General features: G+C 38.8%; 2 protein-coding genes across 2 annotated transcripts; both read left to right on the top strand.

The window, feature by feature from the left end:
- The first annotated feature begins 2632 nt into the window (after positions 1-2632).
- LOC129817401 (thrombomodulin-like) lies at positions 2633-4763 on the top strand. Its single transcript, XM_055872596.1, has one exon. The coding sequence runs from the start codon at positions 2843-2845 to the stop codon at positions 4484-4486; it is 1644 nt and encodes a 547-aa protein (XP_055728571.1). The 5' UTR covers positions 2633-2842; the 3' UTR covers positions 4487-4763.
- An 81-nt stretch (positions 4764-4844) lies between these two features.
- Positions 4845-7996, top strand: LOC129817400 (thrombomodulin-like). The gene has a single exon (XM_055872595.1). The coding sequence runs from the start codon at positions 5996-5998 to the stop codon at positions 7643-7645; it is 1650 nt and encodes a 549-aa protein (XP_055728570.1). The 5' UTR covers positions 4845-5995; the 3' UTR covers positions 7646-7996.
- The last annotated feature ends 9766 nt before the right edge of the window (positions 7997-17762 follow it).

The following is a 17762-nucleotide window of genomic DNA, read 5'->3' as shown; positions in this document are numbered from 1 at the left end:
TCAAACTGCCAGTGTGAACAAGGCTTAAGAGTCCCGTGAAGCCCTTTCCTGCCATTGATGCGGTGGATCAACCATTATTTACACTGCCATTATGTGTGTCTCAGGCGGCGAAACACAATATCCTAACAGTCAATTCCTTAGGATGAAACAGAAAGGGTTGACAAAAGAAAGTAAGGTTGGCCGTGGCAGACAGAATACCAAAATATGAATGGCTGGGTTGGGTCACTAGCAATAGCCTGAGGAATGCCAAATTAAATTGAGCGGAATTGTATACACAAGAATCAGATTACATGGTTGCTGGGTTTGGCACTTCCAAGATAATATATGTGAGTGAGTAAGATTTCTAATTTCTTTATTACACATGGCAAATAGAAATGGAACTTCCTTGTAGCCTACATGTATGTGGGATCATAATCACTGTCTCAAATTACATTGCTATGCAAGTTATGAGCAGATTGCAGATTGCAGCTCATAACATGCAATGCTTTTGACAAAATTCTGCCAAAATGGTAACGTTTAAACATAGGAAAATATTCAAAATATGACATGTTTACATATGATTTAATAAGTGTCTTCAATCATTCTCCACAGTCTATAGTTTTCCATTACGACAACATGAGTGAATCTTATTCAAGGTCATTTCGGCCATTTTCATAAAAGTTATCATCAATGTAGAGTTGGTTGGGAGTAGCCATCACAGGATATGGCTGGCATCTTCCGACAATGCTGACTCAGAGAGAAATCACTCCCGTGGGTTTGATACTGGGAAGGTCATCGGTAAATACCTTTCCCCTTTCTCCTTATCCCCGGCTACACGCTGCAGGGGAAGACCTCCCATTTCCTCCATCCCATATGAAAGACGTGTCTTGCAGTGGACTCAAAGAAGTGGGCCCCTTTGAGGTATTGTTTACTCAATGATAGGCTTCGGATATGTTGTTGGTGGCACCAACAAAGCTGTCTCTGTCAGAATGTGGCTATACAAACATAAGTGTTGGAAAGAACAGGCAAGGTTTCTTCCGTTCTGGATATCTTTGGTTCCAAAAATAAACAGTCTGCAGACACATATTGAAGTTTCCCCTTGTAAGTTTTAAATAAATATGCCAAAGAGACATGACATTTTTTCCAGGTATATCAAGCAGCCAACAATAATCTACAAATGGCACTACTTATCATACAATGTAGCCTACATAGTGGACTTCATCGTGACAGCATACCAATCAGTAGGACTAATCAAATATGAGGGTTGGACAGGTTTTGTTTCCGTTGCATGAACAAAACCACACCCACTTCCACTCCATTCCCCATTTCTCTCACTCCACCCATTTTATTAAAGGAAATATGGGAGCGCTGAAATAACATGCAATCTCTATCTAGTAACATAAATTGTGGGGTGGGTTTAGAGGAAGTAAGCCCACCTTCCACTTCCTGTGGTGCATTTGTGCCACTCATGATTCAATCTCCCCTGAGTGATCATGTTCCTACTCCTCCTAGGCTACCACTGGACAAACATAGAGACCCAGATATTATCTTGGTTGCCTCTAAATATTTGGCATAGCCTATGTAATAACATAATAATTCATGTATTCTAATATATCTTAAAACATATTGTCTTTAAATGACCTCATGAAGATGGTGTCTGTCTTCCGGATGTCTACTTGTGGATATACAGGGGTTCTAAAATGAATCCTAAAATAGCTCAGAATGTGAGGCATACTCATGAGAGATAGACCTGTAACTAGAAAAGGGAGCAAATTAAGCAGCAAACACTGAAATATCTACGTTATCTACGCTTTTGGATTTTGCAATGATTTAAATATATTTTTAACTTACATTTTAGGCCTTACATTTAGCAATTTGATTATTGGACTGTAGCCTACTACAAATATCAATTTGGGGGGGGGGGGGGGGGGGGGGGGGCTGTGTGTGGGCGCATGCGTCAGTGACACGATGGCACTAGTAATACGGGATGATGGGCCCGCCTGGTCTCAAAGACTAGACGTAACAAAGTAATAGTAAAATCGGGACATTCATATTAGTATGATACAGTAGGTTAAATTTGGTATGGTTACATAAGATTACGTAAGGCCAAAAAACGAAAGTAGGGTGGTTGGCTGAGGTGGACCGGTGGCCGTATAACCCGAACATCTCATCACGGACAACCTAAGCATTCGATCTAATTAGCAACTTTGCAACTACTTACTACTTTTTTGTTACTTTGCAGCTACTTACCATGTTAGCTAACCCTTCCCCTAACCTCAACCCTTTAACCTAACTCCTAATCCTAACATTAACCCCTAACCCCTAGCCTAGCTAACGTTAGCAACCTAGCTAACATTAGCGTTAGCAACCTAGCTAACTTTTGCCACAACAAATTGGAATTCATAACATATTATACATTTTGCAATTTCGTAAGACATTGTATGAATTGAAATTCGTAAGATATTGTACAAATTGTCATTCTTACAAAATGGATAATGGATATTCACAAATGAAGACGTACAATAGAAAACGTAACATATCATACAAATTTTAGCATTAATACATTTATTTTTACTATGTTAAGTCTAACCCTGAGTCCAGGTTGCAGCCTGCCCAACTACAGGTTAAGAGAGAACTTGTTTGTTCTTAGTCAGCAACTACGCCATCCAAAAAGGAACTTCCTTCCTTGATCAATCGAAAACATGGAGGGAGGCTTTTATAAATGGCAGTTATCAGCAGTCTTAACGTTCCATTCTACTTATCAAACCGTGCTTTATAAGCAGAGGAGCCGAGTAGCCTACATCTCTAAATTATATGCGAAATTGTTATATTTAATTGGAGGCGTAGGCTATTGTTTAAAAAAATGAGGGATACTGTAGGAATACTCGTAGCGTTAACATTCCTTTTGGGAGTCAAGGGAGAAGCCCCTCGTGGCGGATACTGCATCGAGAAGCAGTGTTTTGCGGTTTTCCAGGACCAAGTCGACTTTGGAACGGCACAAAAACATTGTGAGGATAATAATGGGCATAATGGACATTTAATGACAGTGCGATCTTTGATATCGCATAGCATCCTTTTAATATTACTCGGTATCCATACTGGAAATTATTGGATTGGTTTGCAGCTACCGAGCGGGCAATGCCCCGACCAAGCGTTGGGTTTACGAGGGTACAGGTGGATAACTGGAGATAATGAAACGGAGTTCCAGAACTGGGGACGCTTTGATGATGTCTGCTCTTCAAAATGCATTTCAGTATCAAAATACGACTTTGAATGGAAGGAACAGCCATGCAACAGTAAAATAGATGGATTTATTTGTGAATATAAACTTGACAGTCCTTGCCAACATGTCATGGTAAAAGGGGACGAATCCGTTCTGTACGACAACCCATTGGGGTTCAAGGGAGACAACCTACTGGTATTACCCCTGGGAACCATTGCAACGCTCAAATCCCTCGGATCGAAATATATATGTCACTTTGAACAGTGGATACAAGCACCATGGAATTGCGAAGTATTTAATGGTGGCTGTTCGCATGACTGTTCCTCAGTTAACCATGAACCTGTATGCACCTGTCCACCTGGAAAAACTCTCCAGGACAACAACGTCACATGTGAATATGCGCTAAATGACCTCTGCCATAACTCAGGGTGCGCGCATCTCTGCCAGAAAAAAGATGACAGCTACGCTTGCATGTGTCACCATGGGTACGCACTTGCAGAAGATGGGAAGGAGTGCAAAGACATTGATTATTGTGTCGAGGATAGACAGTGCCAGGGACAAAACATGGAATGTGTCAATAGGCCTACTCTTGGTGGATTTGAATGCAAATGCCAGAAGGGATATGAGTTGGAATCTGACAAATGCGTCGATGTGGATGAATGCTTCATGGGTCCATGTGACCACGATTGCACGAACACGATAGGCAGTTACATTTGTTCCTGTTTTGATGGATTCATTTCAATGACAGAAGACACCAACAGGTGTAAATTACTTTGTTTAGCAGAAGAGTGTCCCACCGAATGTGATCGTAGTAAAACATATCAATGCTACTGTCCAATAGGTTACTTACTCGATGACAGAAATGGGTCGTCAATTTGTGTCGACATAGATGAATGTGAGATGGATTCTTACTGCCACCATAATTGCACAAATACTTATGGAGGTTACCTGTGTTCTTGTGACGAGGGATTCGACTTGGTTGGTGAATATGATTGTGTTGACAGAGAAGCATCGGAGGGTTCAGGTTTTACGACACCATATACACCAAGTGCCAAGCATCCAACTGAGCGCCCTTTCACTGTAAAGGCGGGAGGTCTTCTTGGAATGTTAGTATGTATTGTCGTTGTTATTTTGGTGATGGTTGTACTTATTCACCTTATACTGAAACGTCGAGGTAATTTAGACATTGCTTTCGAAAGCCAAGGCGTTGGTAATCCCGATTTGCAGCAAGTCTCAACGGATAAGTACCAAAAATTGTCATTTGACAGACATTTTATAATATGACAATTAATATGTTGTTGGATAATTTTTCCATTTTCATTGTCATTCCTTGTTTACGTCTGCAAAGGAGAATCAGCTGGTTTGAACTTGTAATGTTTTTATTTCATACAGTTTTAATAAGCATATATCAGAAATTGCTCATCACAAAAAAATCTAACCAATCTCACAAGTGAACAAAGCCAGTAACAAAGTAAGCCTATAGGCTAACTTGCAATATATATATATATATATCCTATCAAATGATTATAAAAGAAAACATAATAAATTATTATTTAACTTCTTTGAGATTATTCTTGTTATTTACTCACTAAAACTCGTTATTGAAATGTAGCAAAAGCAAATAACAGCCTACTGTTTAGCAAATGGTCAATTAAGCAGCCATGCATGGAAGTATCTGCTTGCTCCACTTCCACTTTTATTTGTGCCAACAAGTTGAACATAGGCCATGAATTATATCAGTGTAAAAACTATAATGGGTCTTTGGAGTAAGGCTGTGTGTGTGTGTGTGTGTGTGTGTGGACGGCCTATACTGTCAAAATGTTCATTCCTTCTGTATTGGAGGCATAGTTATGTATTTGTAACTTAAAAGGTCTAATCGAATTTCATGCAAACACCTGAAACCATATTATGTGTAAATCACCTTAAAGGGGAAATCAGTAATTGCTACATTCATTTTTTGACTAATGAATGTTTTATATGAACTCATTGATTCTTGAATAATATGACTTAGTACCCCATCAGAACCCAAAATATAGACCTAAACTTTTTTTACTTCAAAGTTTGTAAACAAAGTAAATGTAAGCAAACACTATATAGCCTCAACACATGGTTATAACTATAATTTTGATATCATGGACTGTCAGTCCTGCATTCAGCTTTTTACCAAAACAGGGGCGGGGATGCCTTTTTTTAACCGTTTCTACTGCTGATTGACATTTTAAGAGCCTTGTTTCTGTTCTCATGGTGCCCATTTCTGGAAGGGGTTCTAAAATGTATCCCAAAATAACTTGAATGTGCCATCTGAGCTACCAGAGAGAGACAGAGAGCGCGCGAGACAGAGGCGGGGGAAGCAATAACATGTATTAGGCTTCTACAAATTAATTGAACTATATCCTAATTTGTTGAAATACTGGCATTTTCAATTGTAGAGGTAATCTACCAACGTGTATTTCATGTTTGCAGTTTACTAGTGTAGACATTTGTTTATGTGCCAAATGTTGGCTAATATTTGCGCCCACTCGCGTTTTTCGAAATATAGGTTATAGTGATATACACCGTCGCAGTGGGAGAGATAACGTTTTGGGAAGGGGATTAAGTAAGCAGCTGAAAACGAGCTTCCTTCTAAGGAGGAACTTCCTTCCGTGACCAGAGCGCAAACATGGAGCGAGCCTTTTATAAGCGTGAACTTTCAGCAGAATAAACAGTCTAAACTAGGCTATAGCCTACATTGACTTCTAATACGCGCAAGAGTTGTAGGCCTAATTAGAAAGTTGTAACAACTGAGTTTTAAAAATGAAGAACCTAATAGTGATGGTGTTTGTTACTCTAACATTCTTGATGAGAGTGGGAGAAGCCAAACATAATGCATACTGCGAGGGGAATCATTGTTTTGCTGTTTTCCAGGATCCAGTCGATTTTGCAACGGCTCAAAAACATTGTGAGAGCAATAATGGACAATTAATGACAGTGCGATCTTCGGAATCACAATACATAATTTCGATTTTAATCGGTATTACAGGAGATTACTGGATTGGTTTGCGGTTACCGAGTGGACAATGTCCGGACAGTGCCTCTGATTTGCGGGGGTACAGATGGATAACGGGAGATAATTCAACAGACTTTCAAAACTGGGGGGTCATTGACAATGTCTGCTCTTCAAAATGTGTCTCGGTGTCCAAAATCGACTTGAATTGGACAGAACAATCATGCGACAGGGAAATAGACGGATACCTTTGTGAGTATAATTTCCCAAGTGTCTGCAAACGTATTGACATAAAAAGCGAGGAATCCGTACTATATGAGACTACATTTGGATTCGAGGGAGATGACCTACTGGTATTGCCTATGGGAAGCACTGCAACGGTCAACCCCTTTGATTCCAAGTATATCTGTCTCTCTGAACAGTGGATGCAAGCACCATGGACTTGCGATGTATTGAAAGGTGGTTGTGAGGATGAGTGCTTATCGATTAATCAACAACCTGTATGCATCTGCCCACCTGGAAAAATTCTGCATGACAATAAATTTACATGTGTTGTTGTGCAAAACGATCCCTGCCTTCATTTCGGGTGTGCACACGTTTGCTACCAGAAAAATGACAGCTCCATCGCCTGCATGTGTCACCATGGGTACGCACTGGCAGAAGATGGGAAGAAGTGCAAAGATATTGATGATTGTTTCGATGATAGTCAGTGCCCGGGACAGAACTATGAGTGTGTCAACAATATTGGTGGATTTAAATGCAGATGCCAAAATGGATTCAAAATGATGAATGACGTATGTATTGACGACGATGAGTGCTACATGGATGGACCATGCGAGCATATTTGCGAAAATACACTGGGCAGTTATAATTGCTCCTGTTTTGAAGGATATATTGCAACGAGAAAAGACCCTAACAAATGTCAACTTCATTGTCCTTTCGAAGAGTGTCTTGCAGAATGTGACCCAAATGATCCACATCAATGCAACTGTCCCGAGGGTTACCTGATCGATGTAAGAAATGAAATTAGATTTTGCATGGACATTAATGAATGTGATAATGGTTACTGCGAACATAAATGCACAAATACGTATGGAGGTCATATGTGTTCTTGCTATGAGGAATTCGACTTGGTTGACGGATGGAAATGTGTTGAGAGAGAACTGTCGGAGGGTTCAGGCTTTACGACACCATCTGATTTTATTACACCAAGTGTCAAATATCCAACTCAGCGCCCCTCAACTGTGACAGCAGGTGGTCTAATTGGAATAATAGTGTGTATTGTCATTGTCGTTTTGGTGATGATATTTTTACTCCAGCATATACTTAAACGTCGCAGCAAATTGGAAGGTCCAAGTGCGCCCAAAACCCAAGGCGACGATGGACACGATTTGGAGCAAGTAAGGACGGAAAAGTACCCAAAACCATCTATGGACAGGAATTTCAAACAAAACACTTAGCTTATGGTATTATGTGTGTCATTTTCATTGCCATATAGGCAGTTCACACTCAACTATTGGCAATCAATTGTTTTTTAATTTCATTATACGGTATCCAGAGTGCAGGCCATGGCATATACATGTAAATATCTCATCATCACATCCTCACCTTGTCACACAGCAAATGACATATCAGCCAACAGCCAATAAGAAGGTATCTTTCAAAACAATGTGTGTAAAGAAAAAAAACATAGCATTTTTATTTTCATTATGTGCAAATTTTCCTCTAGCTCACCACAAGTCCCAATCCTTTCTAAAGTGTGACCCCTTGTGGACTATTAAAGAGACTGCTATTTAATTATGCTTATTTAATCTTATCGAATAATAGTCTGCTTTATTTCATGAATTCAATGTATTCTCTCTATAACCTATTCCAGATTTTTTTTGTGTGCAGGATTAAGATTTTGTCACAATTGCAATTCGGATCATTTGCTCTCCTGCTCTCAAATACATTGCTATTACAAACCTTCTTTCTTTTTTAGTTAGGAATAATGTTATTTTGTTCTGAGAGTCTAATATGATTGAAATAACAAGACTTTACCATTTTGGACTGTAATTGGAATAATAATTGGCATGTAGGCCTAAATTGTAACGTTTTGAGCCGAATGCCTGATGATCTGATAGGGTGATAGGTTGATCTCAGAGGGATTCATCCAATTTCACCCCTGATTTTATTTGGCCTACAGTAGCGCAGCCGCAGGCTATTGGACTATGGACTAGCCTACTAGACTATATGGAGTAGACTATTGCGGCAGAAGGAAAATTCCCCTGATTATACACATTTAATTAGCATAATGTGTAATAACAATGTAATCTTGCAAACAGCTTGATACAGCTCTTTCCATGAGATCCAGGAGGACAGGTTTAATGTAAGAATTTACTTTTCGTAGCAGGTTAGAATTTACGCAGTAGGTTATGAGAATTAACGTAGCAAGTTATGAAAATTAGGTTAAGGGTTAGAAAAAGGGTTAGGGTTAGAGTTAGCTAAAATGCTAACAAAATCTACTTTTGACAGTGGCGAGACAGGCAGAACAGGGCTGAAAGGGACGGTTACCTACGGATCCGCAGACTCTGTCTTTCAAGAGGACGGGTTGAATCTAAGTCCGTAGAAGTAAGATTACCTGATATACTTCATTCTCAAACATAGTTGGATTCGAAAGAGTCAGTAGGTTTCCAATAGAGTCCAACTGCAGACATAATCTCTCAAGCCCATCTCTCAGGGCCCTCTCTATACTGCCACGTACTGGTGGGACATGTTTAGAAATCATGTTTTTCAGGCCCATCATCTCTCAGAGGCATAGCTGCAGAAAGTACAGGTGCTGGAGGTGTGCAGATGGTAAAACTGCAAGAATTTGTGTTGCAATAAAAAACTATTAAACAATTTTCTGTTGCATTATTGAAATAAATGATAATAGAATTGAAGTAGGGGAGATTACATTTTTGGGGGGATATTTATATATGGGCCCCATCCTGCATGGAGAGCTCTCAGCTCTGTTTTCCAAGCAGCATGCTCTTATCTAGTCAGTTGTAGGGGTTTTGAGTCAGACACGCTCTGCTGTAGGATAAACGGTTTAATTTGAGTTAAGTCGGGTCTCTCTCTCTCCCTCTCTGTTGGTCTCCCCTCTCTCTTGCGCCCTCTTCTCTTCTCTCCCTCTTGTGGTGGATATCAAGTGATCTAGAGCAGTGCTCGTAATTTTTTTCAACTTCTATTTTCTATTAGTTTACAATTCTGAACTTGGCGAAAAGGGAATGGGACCAATATCAAATAAGGAACATGACATTCTCTCTCCCTCGGCTCGGAGGCTTGCTTCTGCCCATGTCAAACACAGGCGTACTAGCCCTCTAGTCTAGCAAGCAACAAAGTGCTGGGTGCGGCCCAGCAAGTGGTGCTTTCCACCCACTGGTGTTGGAACAAGGTGAGCGCTTTTCTCCGCAATGGATCACATAGCTGTCCTTTTGTGCTCAGTTTTAATAGACACAATCTTAGATACAACACTCCGCTTGTTATCGTTCTCTCTCTCTCTCTCTCTCTCTCACACACACACACACACACACACACACACGCACACGTTGTCATTATGCAGTATAAGAAATGTGTGCTATGTTCTCAACGGTCTATTCCTAGGCGGCGTGTGAGTTTACATTTTGTGAGTTTCAAGTTTGGGGAAACTTAAAATGTATCTTACAATTTCTACCGATCTGCATGCCAGTTTTGATTTTCATATGCACATTTTCATGGAACAGTTTCATTTCAATAGTAACGTTTTATTTCTCAAAATGATTGTCACGTTGTCAATAATACAAATTGGAATTAAAACTTTTTTTTTTAAAGTTACAATTCCTGTTCGTCTAGGGAGGGAGCAAGAGTTTAGCTATGTCGAATGCATCTTTAGTTTGTCAGCAGGCATGGGCTGGCATTTTGCCTTGGGATGTATACTTTTGGGGTGATTCTGTAGTTGGAATGAGAGGTGTTTCAGATGGGGAATGGTGCTTGCTAACGTTAGCTATAGCTCCGAGATGGCGAACTCCTTTGGACACCTTTATCTAAGTCTAAATATCTCTGGTTAGCATTAGCTCTATTCAGTTTCAGGGTGCATGTGATTTAGCAAAAGTGTAGTGGAATATTCTCACTGCTTTTGTTATCCTTAGTCCATTACATTAATTAATTCAGCAACAACAGGCACAGACTGATATTTTTCCCTTCAGGATATTAAAGTCATCTTTTATTTTCCTTTTCTTCAGATTGTGTGGTTAGCTTGCTAGCATTATTCAGGGCGATGGTCGTGGCATTTTCCCACGTGAGTTAAATTTTCCTTGTGCTTTTGCTAATCTTTCAGAAAATATCCTTATCCAACCATTAATTAGGAAACATTAAATTAGAAATGTGGCGAACTACAGTTTTGCTTGTGGGGTAGTGTGCTCTTGCACAAAAGCATCACTACTTATTACATTTGGGCAACTAATTCGTTTGTGGACACCGAGGTTTGAGAGCAAGCACTCCTACTTCAAGGAGTGTGCCAGAAAACTTGTCTGAGAGCCACCAGTTACTCCAATCTTACTTATGCAGCGGCCAAGTGTTTCCACATAGCATTGAAGTTGTTGGTGTCATGAATTAATTTGAGGAGCAATTATATAACAACGCCATTCAGGGAGCTGTACAGTCAAAGGGGTTCACAAAGCAAAGCATTGCAGAGGTGTCTAAAATGGTATACAAAGTAAAAACATACACTAAAGGCCTTGTTGTTGTAATGGGAGAAAATTATGACGGATACACATTTGGAAAGATCTCAGTGATTCTGGTCACAGGTCTGGTCACAGGTCTATTTAATTGTTGGCGTGTATCAGTCTGATGATGACCCACTTCAAAGAGAAGGACGAATCTCAGTACCTCTTGGAAGATGTAAGGAATAGTGTTTTTATCATTTTAAAGTTTATATGATTAATGGTTTTATTATACTATTACACATCATTTGAATATTTTTTATATGTAGGTTTTGTGATTTTAGGTCATTGCAACTCGGGTTGATGTTGAGGCGCAAATTCCTTTGCCATACACACCAAGGCTGATCATGCTTGGTAATACATTTATTTGATTTAAGGTGGAACAGAAATATATAGTATTATGGTACCTATCTAGAGATATCTAGTAGGTATACACTAAAACACACTTTTGTGTATTTCAGGAAATACTCTATTTTATTCCTCAAAATGAATGGTGTCGATCGAGGGGTGAGTGGTCTGTGTTTTGGACAGTGAGTCCAACTTTGCTGCTGCCCTTTGTGCTCTTCAGCACGTTCTATGTTTTTAACATAGAATACCAGGAGCTGGCCTCTGCAACCTTGGGGCTGATACAGAGATAAGCATTGAACATTCATTGATCCAACACTTACATTTAGCATTTGTTAGTTACATTGCAATGATATTTCTTATTGTTATTTTTTCAATGCCTTAACTGATTTAATATATTCTATGTTGGGTTGTGCAGGTTCCTGGTTTGAGTAAACCCTGAAGGAACCAAATGCACAGCGAAAGCAGGAGTGAGCCGCAAGACCAGAAAGGTCGTTCAGAGGAAGCCATTGCCAATTAACCCACATGTTAGACACTTTCTCGCAGACCTGAAGGAGTTAGAGTGTAAAAAATTCCACCACATAAGTACACAAACAGACACACCTGATGAACACAAACTTTATTTGTCTGTTGTCATCTGCCTTTTTACCCAGCGAGTAATAGTAATAGTAATTGTAATTGTAATAGTTATAATAATAGTAATAGTAATCGTGATAGTAATAGTAATAGTAATAGTAGTAGTGATAGAAATAGTAATAGTAGTAGTGATAGAAATAGTAATAGTAATAGTCATAGTAATAGTAATAGTCATAGTAATAGTAATAGTCATAGTAATAGTAGTAGTGATAGTAATAGTAGTCATAGTAATAGTTATAGTCATAGTAATAGTAGTAGTCATAGTAATAGTAATAGTAGTAGTGATAGTAATAGTAGTAGTAGTCATAGTAATAGTAATAGTAATAGTAGTAGTGATAGTAATAGTAGTAGTAGTCATAGTAATAGTAATAGTAGTAGTGATAGTAATAGTAGTAGTAGTAGTCATAGTAATAGTAATAGTAGTAGTAGTAGTCATAGTAATAGTAGTAGTAATAGTAGTAGTCATAGTAATAGTATTAGTAATAGTAGTAGTAATAGTCATAGTAATAGTAGTAGTCATAGTAATAGTATTAGTAATAGTAGTAGTCATAGTAGTAGTAATAGTAGTAGTCATAGTAATAGTATTAGTAATAGTAATAGTAGTAGTCATAGTAATAGTACTAGTAATAGTGGTATTCATAGTAATAGTAATAGTAGTAGTGATAGTAATAGTAATAGCAGTCATAGTAATAGCAATCTCTATCTTTCTATTCTTTCTATGTCCATGTTTGTCCTAGTTGACATATCAGAGCTAAGGAGGATCAGAGTTTCAAAGGTTGGAGTGATAATCTACACGCCACCGAGATTTATTCGAGACTTGTTTGCATCTCTCATTCTCTCAGAAATCCTTCCGTGCGGCTTGGGTCAGCAAATGATCTGCTTGCGCCATCCTGGAGCCTGTGTTGGCTTGCAGTAGCGTGTTTCTCTGGCTCCAGTCTAGCCCTGCTTGCTTTTCTCTATCCATCCTTCTCTCTCAGCCCCTTTCTCTCTCGATCTCTCTCTCGTTTCTCTCTCAAAGACAGGCAGGCAAGCAGTTTTTGTTATAGTTTTTTGTAAAAATTTCTCCCTGTTCAATTGTTCTTTTCCTATTTTTCATTGATCTGTTTAGATTTTTTTTTTTCTTACATAATCCTGTATTTTCAAGAATGACCTATTCTGATGTTTTGGTTTGTGTATGGTGAAGTACATTATTGGCCAGTATGTTCTTATCACTGTATCTCTCTTTCTCTCCCCTGCTATCTGGAGTTGTAATGTTGCTCTTTTCAAATGTTGTTCTTTGTGGTTATTGTGCATTTCATGTGAAATTCATGTTATGTTCACGTATATTTCTTCACGTATTGTTTTTCTTACAATATTACATTTCAGGGAGCTGTCTTCTAAAGACAACCTGCAATACTGTTTAGTACTGTAAAATAATTGTATATTACTGTAGGTATTTCCCTGCATATTTACAGCGTTATACTGGCACCACAGTTGCCAGTTTAATACTGTAATTTTGCTTTACAGCTGTGATGCTGTAATATAGTTTACAGTATGATTTTCCTTACTGTAAAACATATTGCAGCATCTCTGCTGTACATTTTGGATGTTGTATCAATACACCCAGTCACTACAAAGATACAGGCGTCCTTCCTAACTCAGTTGCCGGAGAGGAAGGAAACCGCTCACGGATTTCACCATGAGGCCAACATTGTAGTTACTCCACAATACTAACCTAACTGACAGATTGAAAAGAAGAATACAATATTCCAAAACAATAAGGCACTAAAGCAATACTGTAAAAAATATGACAAAGCAATTAACTTTTTGTCCTGAATACAAGGTTTGGGGCAAATACAATACAACACATTACTGAGTACTACTCTCAATATTTTCAAGCATAGTGGTGGCTGCAACATTTTATGGCCATGCTTGTAATTGTTAAGGACTGAGGAGTTTTTCAGGATAAAAAAAGAAATGGAATGGAGCTGAGCACAGGCAAAATCATAGAGGAAAACCTGTTCAGTCTGCTTTCCACCAGACACAGGGAGATTAATTCAACTTTCAGCAGGACAATGTCCTAAAACACAAGGCCAAATCTACACTGGAGTAGCAGGTCACTAGGTATAGGCAAAACCATAAGCAAATAGGTAAACTGTGATAGGACTAAAGAGTTAATCAGGGTGATTTTTCCACAAATAGACAGGTATTTTCCTTTCCGTGGTAGCAAGATCTTATCTATTTTTGCTAACTTTCTATAAAAATGTATTGGAGTGAGATCATTTCTTTCTTTTGGGATTTGTATACCGAGTATGTCACATCTCCGTCAGACCATTTAATTGGTAAACTACATGATAATGTAAAATTAGCATTTTCTTGTGATCCAATACGTAATATAGTACACTTATCGTAATTTGGTTTAGCAAAAGCAATAAAAAGTATCTAGATCCTCTATGAGGCCGTGGAGAGATTCTAATTGTGGTTTTAAAAGAAAACATGAATCATCAGCGTACAATGACACCTTAGTTTTTAAGCCACGGATTTCTAATCCCTTAATATTATTGTTTGATCTAATTTTAACAGCTAACATTTCGATGCAATAATAAATAGATATGCCAATTTTTATTTTTTTATTTTACTGTTATTTTACCATGTAAGTTGACTGAGAACACATTCTCATTTGCAGCAACGACCTGTGGAATAGTTACAGGGGAGAAGAGGGGGATGAATGAGCCAATTGTAAACTGGGGATTATTAGTTGACCATGATGGTTTGAGGGCCAGATTGGGAATTTATAGTGGACAACCTTGTTTAACTCCTATAGATAGTTTAAAACTTTCTGAGATGTAGCCATTATTTACTATTTTACACCTTACTATACATAATTTTAACCCATTTTATAAGAGATTCCCCAAAATTGAAATATTCTAGGCATTTATATATAAACTCCAGTCGTACTTTATCAAAAGCCTTTTCAAAATCAGCTATGAAAACCAGGCCTGGTGTCCCCGATATTTCATAGTATTCTATTGTTTCCAGTACTTGTCTTATATTATCTCCAATGTATCGTCATGTAAAAAAACTGTCTGATTAGGATGAATAATATCTGACAATACTTTTTTAATTCTATGCGCCAAGCATTTTGCTAGGATTTTTGCATCTCAACACTGAAGTGTAAGAGGTCTCCAATTTTTTAAATGGACTGGATCTTTATATATATCACTTGGGTCCTGTTTCAGTAATAATGATATCAGACCTTGTTGTTGCGTGTCTGATAACCTATCATTTATAAAGGAGTGGATAAAACATGCTAATAATGGTCCTCTGAGTACATAAAAAATGGTATACTTCCACTGGTCTGCAATCCTGCCCTGGAGTTTTCCCATCCTTAAAGACCCCAATTGCATCAATAAGTTCCTCCTCTGTAATTTGGCCTTCACATGAGTCTTTCTATACAGATTTTAATTTTACATTCTTATTAGGAAAAAATTCCATACAATTAGTTAGTTAGTTAGTTAGTTAGTTAGTTAGTGGAGATGGAGGAGACTGAAATGAAAACATTGTCACGTTCCTGACCTGTTTTCTGTTGTTTTTGTATGTGTTTAGTTGGTCAGGGCGTGAGTTGGGGTGGGTAGTCTATGTTATGTGTTTTCTATGTTGGGTTAATGTGTTGCCTGGTATGGTTCTCAATTAGAGGCAGGTGTTTGACGTTTCCTCTGATTGAGAACCATATTAAGGTAGGTTGTTCTCACTGTTTGTTTGTGGGTGATTGTTCCTGTGTCTGTGTATACCACATGGGACTGTTTCGTTTGTTCGTTCGTTTTAGGTAGTCTGTTCCTGTTTGTGCGTTCTTCGTCTATATGTAAGTTCGTTTGTTTCAGGTCTGTTGCCTTCGTTTATTGTTTTGTAGTTTGTTCTAGTGTTCATTAGTGTTTCGTCTTTCATTTAATAAATCAGTATGTATTCATCACCCGCTGCGCCTTGGTCCGTTCATTCACCACAAGACGAACGTTACAAACATATTCTTAAAGTACATTACTTCCTCTTTCAAAATATCATTCGGTGAATCATGCGTGACGCCATCATTTGTAACAAGTTTTAAAACATATTTTTTGGTAGCATTTCTATATTGAAAATTGAAAAAGTATTTGGTGCATTTTTCCCCATGTTCCATCCAGTTCGCTTTATTTTTATAATATTGTAACGTCTTTCATCGGTGGAAAGAGAGGAGGACCAAAGCGCAGCGTGGTACATTTCCATATTTATTGGAATACTTTTTCAATACGAACAAAAACAATAAACAGACGAAAACCAACGAAGCTACAGTCCTGAACTAGTGAACATAGAACACATGAACGCACAAACAGGAACAATCACCCACAAACCAATAGTGAAAACAGGCAACCTAAATATGGTTCCCAATCAGAGACAACGTAAAACACCTGCCTCTGATTGAGAACCATATCAGGCCAATAAGACAAACCTAACCTAGAAACATAGAACATAGACTATACCCACCCAGCTCACGTCCTGACCAACTAAATAAAGACAAAACAAAGGAAATAAGGTCAGGAACGTGACAAATATATTACACTGGATCTTTCTTGAATAAGTTCCTTAATTTCTTTTTGTTTTTTCTATAACTTATTCTGTGCCTCTATCGTACAGTTTTTATTGCTATCTAACTGTACTGTTAGTCCTTCAATTTCCTTTGTTAATATGGACTCTTTTGATCTAAATTGCTTTTGTTTTATAGATAAGTACTGAATTGCATGGCCTCTGAAGGCACACTTAAAATTGTCCCATACAATAAGGGGATCTGCTGTACCTATGTTATGTCTGAAAAAGTCAGTTATAAATTATTCTGTCCTAATTCTAAACAACTTATCATCTAGTAGGCTTTGATTAAATTTACAATATCCTCGCCCACGTGGAAATTCTGTAAGAGTAATATATATGCCAATTGTGTGATGATCCGACCAACACTATCAACACTTTTTAAACTTTTGGTGCCAGAGAGAATGGCATAAGAAAGTAGTTAAGACGACTAGCTTGATTAAGCATCCGCCATGTATATCTCACTAGGTCAGGGTACCTGTAACGGCAGCCTTCCTCCTCTTCGTCTGAAGAGGAGGTGTAGCAGGGATCGGACCAAGACGCAGCATAGTTCGTGCTCAACATGTTTAATGACAGACGATAAACGTGAACACTATACAAATACAAAAATAATAAACGTGGCAAAACCGAAACAGTCCTCTCTGGTGAAATGAACACAAAGACAGGAAACAACCACCCACAAACCCCAACAAAAAACAAGCCACCTAAATGTGATTCCCAATCAGAGACAACACAAAACACTTGCCTCTGATTGAGAACCATATTAGGCCAAACATAGAAACAGACAAACTAGACACACAACATAGAATGCCCACCCAACTCACGTCCTGACCAACACTAAAACAAGTAAAACACACAAGAACTATGGTCAGAACGTGACAGTACCCCCTCCTGAGGTGCGGACTCTAGGTCCCCACTAGACTGAGGAAACTCCTCCGGACTGAGGGACAGCTCATGACAGAGAGGTATCTTATGACAGAGAGGTAGCTTAAGACAGAGAGGTAGCTCAGGACAGAGTGGCAGCTCCGGACTAAAGGGCAGCTCCGGACAGAGGGGCAGCTCCGGACTGAAGGGCAGCTCCGGACTGAAGGGCAGCTCCGGACTGAAGGGCAGCTCCGGACTGAAGGGCAGCTCCGGACTGAAGGGCAGCTCCGGACTGAAGGGCAGCTCCAGACTGAAGGGCAGCTCATGACTGGAGGGCAGCTCATGACTGGAGGGCAGCTCATGACTGGAGGGCAGCTCATGACTGGAGGGCAGCTCATGACTGGAGGGCAGCTCA

The sequence above is a fragment of the Salvelinus fontinalis genome, chromosome 20 (genome assembly GCF_029448725.1).
Source record: "Salvelinus fontinalis isolate EN_2023a chromosome 20, ASM2944872v1, whole genome shotgun sequence".
Taxonomy (NCBI): Eukaryota; Metazoa; Chordata; class Actinopteri; order Salmoniformes; family Salmonidae; genus Salvelinus; species Salvelinus fontinalis.
Note: the sequence above shows the minus strand (reverse complement) of the source record. Positions and strands in the feature narration are given on the sequence as shown.

Bases quoted from the DNA above. Each gene is read 5' to 3' on its own strand.
- LOC129817401 (XM_055872596.1), top strand. From the start codon at position 2,843: ATGAGGGATACTGTAGGAATACTCGTAGCGTTAACATTCCTTTTGGGA.
- LOC129817400 (XM_055872595.1), top strand. From the start codon at position 5,996: ATGAAGAACCTAATAGTGATGGTGTTTGTTACTCTAACATTCTTGATG.